Consider the following 7,244-nt stretch of genomic DNA (forward strand, 5'->3'; position numbering starts at 1 on the left):
CCAACCTATCAACTAATGATAGCAAGCTTTGTTAGATGCACATATCAGCTGATTTGTCCTAATAGCTCCATACATCAAATTTCTATAATATCACTGTTGGAAGGAATCAACTAAAAGTGGGTGGACAGAACTTTAAAATAATGTATTTATGGAGCTCAAGTGTCCCTTTGGACCATAAAAATTGAATGCAGATCGGAAACCTTCTAAAAATGGGAAGATTGAAACTCGGTGAACCACGGGCCAAAAATACTCTTACACCAGCGTGTTTATTTCTGCTGTCTGGGTGGAATCTGCGTCTGTGAGTCTGCGGCGTCCGGCTCACTTTGGAGACATCCTCTGGTGGCTGTTAGAGGAACTGCAGTTTTTGGCACTTCTGTGTCGGCTTCATTTGTGAGGTTGAGGCTGACACAGATATGCACTCGTGTTTTTGTCTTTGCAGTCTCACTCTGGCTTATATTTATATTTTATCTATGCCATCTTTCAGCTTTAGACAGGCCATCTTTGCAGCGGTTACCACGATCGCCTCACAGCAAGAACATTTCTGACTTTTAACACATTGGTTGTCTGAGGTCTGTTTCCTCCTGTGCCCTCTGGTTTCCTCCCCCAGTCCAAAAACGTTCATGTGTGATTAACTGGCTGTTCTGTTGTATTCATGTTTACATGTGCTACAGAAATCCCACTCCGTACTGTATTCTAGGGCTGCCACGATTAGTCGACTAGTCACGATTACGTCGACTATCAAAATCGTCGACGACTGATTTAATAGTCGACGCGTCGTTTGAAGCTTTGTAAGATCACAAAAGACGCAGGAATAAGTAGCAGGATTTAAGAGTGTAATAACGGACTGAAACAGAAGATGGCAGCACTGCATGTACAAGGATGCCAGCTGCCGTTAAACCCCGAAGAAGAAGAAGTAGCGCCGTCCCAGCACAGCCCAGCTCTGTTGTCAACAATGGCGGCAGCTAGTTAGTTTTTATATTACTCTTATTATTCTTTCCGGGTCACAAAATAAACGTTTAACAGATTTTCAGGCGAGAATGTAGCTGTGTAAACCTCAAATATCTGCTCAGTTTATCAAGACACCGCATATTTTCAAAAGCGCTCCGACGTTTTCGGAGACGTCTGTTACCCACTAGCTCGATAGCTAGCCGGGGGCTAGGCTAACTAGAGCCGTGAGAACACCGGACTCCCGGCAAATCGTTTTCAAACCCACTGCCGTCACTTAGCTTAAAATGTTATTGTTTGGCTTTTTTTTAGTATTTTATTTGTTCCTGAGTAAATCGGTTTGGCTGAGATTAAAGTTATAGTTTTTACACAGCTGAATAAACATCAAGCAGACAGCTGATTATCAGAAGTGTGAGATGCTGGAGAATATACTCCGGTGTCCTGTTATATTTTAGATAGCAAGGAGTTTATTAAACTTCACCGAAACAATCTGCAAACTTCATTAAACTTTAATAAACTATCATCTTGTCTTTATTTTTAATTAGCACTTAACTTAAACACTTAAAGCTGTAAGCTAATGATAGTTATATAAGAGCAGATGCTGCTGGTGCAATAAGCTGTACGCTGTATGTCCAATGGATGATGATGTGATTAGTCGACTAATCGCAAAAATAATCGGTGACTAGTCGACTATCAAAATAATCGTTTGTGGCAGCCCTACTGTATTCACATGCATTTTAGCCACTTTTCCCCAGCTGCGATTCACCCACCTGGAGCTTTGCCTCCTCCAGCAGGTTCTGGCTTCTGACCTCCATGCTGAGATATACAGAGGACAAATCGACTGTTTTTCATTGTGGTCAAATGTCAGGCAGCGTAAAGTGCACAGGGGACATTTGAGTTTTTAACAGCTTAGGGTGACAGAGGTGGCGTGAAAGGCATATGCCAGAGATCCAATGATTAGATAAAGAAGGCTGACAGCACAACACACCACTGAATGTCTGAACTTCTTTAACAACACAACAAATAACTATTATGGTACATGGGCTGGTTCTTTATACGCTTTATACAGCATGCCTGCTACATTTCTATGGTCCCTGCTAACATGGGTGAACTGCATGTACCAAATAACAAACACCTGTAGCTCATCTGCTAACATAGACAGCCATTTGCAAATGACATCATCGGATACATCATCAGCGCTCCAGATAAAGGTGGCGTGGCTACGTTTCAGCTGGCTGCAGGAGGGAGTGTCGTCATATCATCACCCTGACATGTCAAAAAATACTGATTTTAGCAATCAGCAAATCATGTAAGGACGCTAAACAAAGGTATGCAACATTTTCTCGACCCGAACAACTTGTCTGCAAACACTTGCACGTTAAAAAGGTTTTATTGTGAAGGCAAACACTCACTTTTCAGTTTCACTACTGCTCACGGAGAAGTTGGCGAGTGTTTGCAGACAAGTTGGCGTCCTGCATGCAAACTACTCAGAACCGCAACAGTGTGCAACCAAAGCTAACACAAGGAGGTTTCTATCTACCTGCCAACCAGGGAATACACATTTACCCAATCGTAGGTCTTTCAGCGACCACTCAGACTGGAGGGTCGTCTCCAGACCTGTGTTACTAAGGTCTTAATTTTTGACCCTACAACTTCACACACCCAAAGTGACGTGTCATGATGAGTCACATGACAGCAAAACCTCAATAGATAACATTTATTTTTAACAGTAAAAAACAACACAGAGCAGCAAATAACAGCATAGCTACGAAACAGGAAATCTGCAGCTTTGTCACATCCACCTCAACTTTGAGGTGACTGCCTCAGAGCTCTTTGTTTTTAAACTTATATACACGTTTCACTTCCAAAGAGCACTTTGAACAATAAGAATCTGAATCCAGTGAGCACTCCTACAGAAATACTAACTTTAAATACTGAATGTGGCCAGGCACTGCATTTAAAAGATAACAAACACACGCGACCCTGATTTAAATCCACCAGACAGGCCACCTGGAGTCCAATATCTGAGAACAATATCTGCAAAGTTAAAAGTGACACTCGTCTAGATGATGAAGCTGTAAATCCTTACCATTTAGTTATATGTTACTAACAGTTAGTTAATCCAATTCTTCCTACTGTATATTACTGTATACTGTCTGTGAAGGTTCTCAGTCATCCAGGTCATCGTAGTCTAAGGAGCTTGGAAAGAAAAGCGTCTGGACTTCTTTGAGTTGCTTGAAGATGTTTCACCTCTCATCCGAGAAGCTTCTTCAGTTCTAAGGGTCAAATGGTGGAGAGTCCTAATCATAATCCTCTACCTAATCATATTTAGGTAGAGGATCAGGGGTCCTTTGTCCCTCTTTGGGGGGGAAAACTCCCACTGGGTTTAAATCTGGGACTCCACCATTTGGCCCTTAGAATTGAAGAAGCTTCTCAGATGAGAGGTGAAACATCTTCAAGCAACTCAAAGAAGTCCAGACGCTTTTCTTTCCAAGCTCCTTAGATTACTGTATACTAGTATTCTTATTGTATATATTGTTCCTCTGTCTCTCTTGCTGCGTTGAGCATGTGTATGACAAAGTAATTTCCCTCGGGATAAAGTTCTTCTTATCTTATCTGTGACGTCTCTGAACATTTACAGAGCTCTACCGGCCTCTAGCGGAGAAACGAGGAAACTGCACGCTACTCCACATCAGTTATATCATCTTCATATACACATGTTAAATGACCTGGTTCTTCATAATAAGCGTAAATGTCGCCACAATTTCCTTTCAACATATGATTAGGGGAGAGCGCGAACGCAGTCCCCCACTACCAGAAATTATGCAGTCGAGATTCCCACATTTGGGGAATTCGCAGGCTTTCAGCAAAGCCAGAGTGCAATGGCTGAGCCTCGGCCTGAGAAAACCACCTTCTTGATCATGGTATCTCTCCTACCAGGTAAGTATGAGTTCTCCAGCTCACGCATAGGGAAGTGTTTCACACACAAACCCTGCACACTCACGGTGCTCACAATCTCACAATCAACACAAACACAGTCTGTAGGAAGCTGGGACTACACACTATTTATATATACACATGAAGCAGTTTCCAACAGAGCCCCATAAGGTTATTTAGCTTTACAAATACCGGGAGAATTTCCCATCATGCATTGCTGCATCTGCGCAACAAGAGCTAGCTGAAAGATAACTTTTTTCATCCATTTAACCTCCTTAAATCCACCAACAGACCACCAGGAAGTTCAGCTAACTCAAAGGTCAAGCACGCTGCTAAACGAGTTTGTCTGATACTCGGGGAAAAGAGGATAAATGCAAAAGTTTTCGAGTTGAAGCACAGTGACTTCCGGTCTTTTCGTTAACTGCTGCTAGGCAACCAACAGTTTCCCGCTACGGTCTCGGAGTATGAACAGCGCTGCTCACGAAAACACGTCTGTGAACATGTCCGAGTGCAACAAACAACCAGAAAACAATCCAAATAAAAACACTCTAAAAATTTACTCATTAACAACGACTGAATTCACACAGAGCGAATTTTTGCTTTGGCGGGAGTTTATTACCTGCTAAAGACAGCAAAATCACGCGGGTCCGGCGCACATGCACGTGTTAGTACACGTGCTATAGAGTATAAATATACTATAAATTATAGTTTAGTTTAATAAACCAGAATATTTTTATATAAGAGTTGGCAGGTCGTCTTGTAATCGGAAGGTTGCCAGTTCGAGCTCCGGCTCAGACAGTCTCGGTCGTTGTGTCCTTGGGCAAGACACTTCACCCTACTGGTGGTGGTCAGAGTCCGGCAGCCTCGCCTCTGTCAGAGCGCCCCAGGGCGGCTGTGGCTACAATGTAGCTTGCCACCAACAGTGTGTGAATGTGTGGATGACTGGATGTGTAAAGCGCTTTGGGGTCCTTAGGGACTAGTAAAGCGCTACACAAATACACACCATTTGAAAATTACAATCACCCCCCTCATCTAATGACCACAAGAGGAAAATGCAAATGAACCAAAATTACTCATTAATCTGGACACAAGAACTTTTTGTAGTTTTTTAAAAGTTATTCTTTTATCAATATACATATTTTTCCTCAATTCCTCAACACATAAACTCCAAACGCATTAAAAATATATACATAATGGTCATTCTAATGTAACCAAATATCAGCGCCCCCTGTTGAATAATTTATGTCACTGCGCATTTTCCCGTCACGCTCGGAAGAAAAACATGTGAGTTGTGTAAATGAGCTTCTAAACCACTTACCTTAAAATGTAAAAGTCAAAGCAGGTCAGCTTTATAGGCAGGTAATAAACGTGGCAAACAGCACAGATAAGATAAGATACACAAGGGACGGAAGGGGTGGGGCACTTCAAGGTTAAAACGTGCTACATATTCCCAAAGAAAACCTCTGCAAAACTCCGGAGGAAAAGTGCCATTCTTCGAAGCGCCACACGCGGTCACCAGTAAGCCAATCAGAGAGCGCAGTACCATTTGAGTAACAGCAACTCAATTAATGAAAAAAATGGTTTGAATTCGTTGAATAAAAGTTTGCAATTTTATTTGAATCAAAACTATTATTTTAGAATTTTTCCTGTTATAAATATAATTTCATAGTGTGAACATTTTTTTTTAAAAGAAATGTAAAATGAACATTTCAGCAGATCAATCTGAAATTAAGCTCAGATGTGAATATGTACTTTTTTTCTGCATCATTTAGGCTGGAAATTATTTATGTACAAAAATCTATAAAATGGTTAAAGTAAAGTAAGCTCTGTCACCTTTTCTTTTAATGTGGTGTGCTGGACAACCAGCAAGCCCTGGTCACAAGACCTCAGGGACCTGCTGGGAATTTAAGGATGAAGAAGATCACTGATGTAAATTGGAGGTAGTCCGTGCTGAGCCCTGAAGGTCAGAATTATAATCTCAAAATGGACCCTGAATTTAATGGGGAGCCAATGCAGCTGGATCAGCAGGGGAGTGACATGGGTGTACCTGGAAGCCTTGGTCAAAAGCCTTGCAGCAGCATTTTAAACACCCTGCAGACGTTCCAAGTAAGCATTACTTAGACAGATACACAACGAGTTACAATGGTCTAAACAACACGAAACATGAAAAAGCATGTATAATCATTTCAAGTTCAGAACGTGACGCAATAGGACTCAGCTTAGCAATATTTCTTAAGTGGTAGAAACAGGAGCGGACCAGAGATTTAACATGAATATCCAAGGACAGAGCTGAGTCAAATGTAACACCAAGATTCCTAATAGAAGATTTAACAAAAGAAGCGAGGGGGCCTAAATCTTTTACTACCAAAGGTACAAATTTATCAGGAGCAAAGACAAGGACTTCTGTTTTCTCAGCATTAAGTCGAAGATAATTATCAGCCATCCAACCTTTGATATAATCTAAGCATCTCTGCAAGTTTTGAAGTTTAGAAACATCATGTGGCCTAAAGGAGATATATAGCTGAATATCATCTGCATAACAATGATACGAAATGTCCTTAAAAGTGCTGAGAATCTCCTAAAGAGGGAGTAAATACAACAAAAAAATAGTAAGGGTCCCAAGACAGAACCTTGTGGCACACCATAGGCAAGAGAAGCGAGAGAGGACCTGAACTTGGAGGTAGCCACAGAGAAGGATCGTCACACAGATAGGATTTAAACCACTCCAAAGCAGTTCCTGATATACCCACCCAGTGTTTTAGTCTATCTAACAGAATATGATGGTCGACAGTATCAAAGGCAGGTCCAACCACAATAAAACAGTGCACTCGCCAGCATCATAATTCATCAATATATCACTGGACATCCATTTTTAGTAAAAGTTTGAATCTGTTCTGGTGAGTAAGCTGGAGGTTAATGGAGCAGAGGTGCTCATATCAAAAGCACGACGCACATTCATGGGAATCATGTTTATCTCATGTTGTTGAAACATGAAGGTTGGGTGTCTCACGGTGATTTAATAGACATGTTGGATTACTGGAATTCCCACAGATCCTGTCCCACAGTCAGAGGTCCTCACGCTGCAGTCCTATGAAATAATCTGAAAAATCAGCCTGACATTGTGGTGGTCCTGAGTCTGGTGATTCAGTGTTTTGTGTTTCTTTATTATGTTCTTGTTTATTCTGATTGTTTATTCCATTAAGATTTGCCATTTGGTAGGTTTCTGTTCTGTGCCTCCCCTGGTCCCACTTTTCTGTGTTCCCTCTGTCTGTCCACGATGTTACGTCTGCTAATTAGTCTGCGGCTGTTAAGTTCTGTGTCTCGTCTGTTTACTTCCTGTTTTACTTTGTAGGTCTGTGCTC

The 7,244-nt window shown here is 41.5% G+C and overlaps 1 protein-coding gene and 1 non-coding gene across 2 annotated transcripts in view; both read right to left on the reverse strand.

The window, feature by feature from the left end:
* Positions 1 to 1,897, reverse strand: part of map4k1 (mitogen-activated protein kinase kinase kinase kinase 1) — a 51,447-nt gene extending 49,550 nt beyond the window's left edge. The window contains exon 1 of the mRNA XM_085430842.1: positions 1,716 to 1,897. Coding sequence (XP_085286968.1) covers positions 1,716 to 1,797 — 82 coding nt within the window. The 5' untranslated portion in view covers positions 1,798 to 1,897. The remainder of the gene's footprint in view (positions 1 to 1,715) is intronic.
* A 1,831-nt stretch (positions 1,898 to 3,728) lies between these two features.
* Positions 3,729 to 3,893, reverse strand: LOC146694591 (U1 spliceosomal RNA). Its single transcript, XR_014914965.1, has one exon. It is a non-coding gene; the product is annotated as a U1 spliceosomal RNA (small nuclear RNA).
* Positions 3,894 to 7,244: the final 3,351 nt, after the last annotated feature.

This window comes from Copadichromis virginalis, linkage group LG14 (genome assembly GCF_057382275.1).
Source record: "Copadichromis virginalis isolate Kocher_CV1m ecotype Utaka linkage group LG14, C_Virginalis_male_GT1.1, whole genome shotgun sequence".
Lineage (NCBI taxonomy): Eukaryota > Metazoa > Chordata > Actinopteri > Cichliformes > Cichlidae > Copadichromis > Copadichromis virginalis.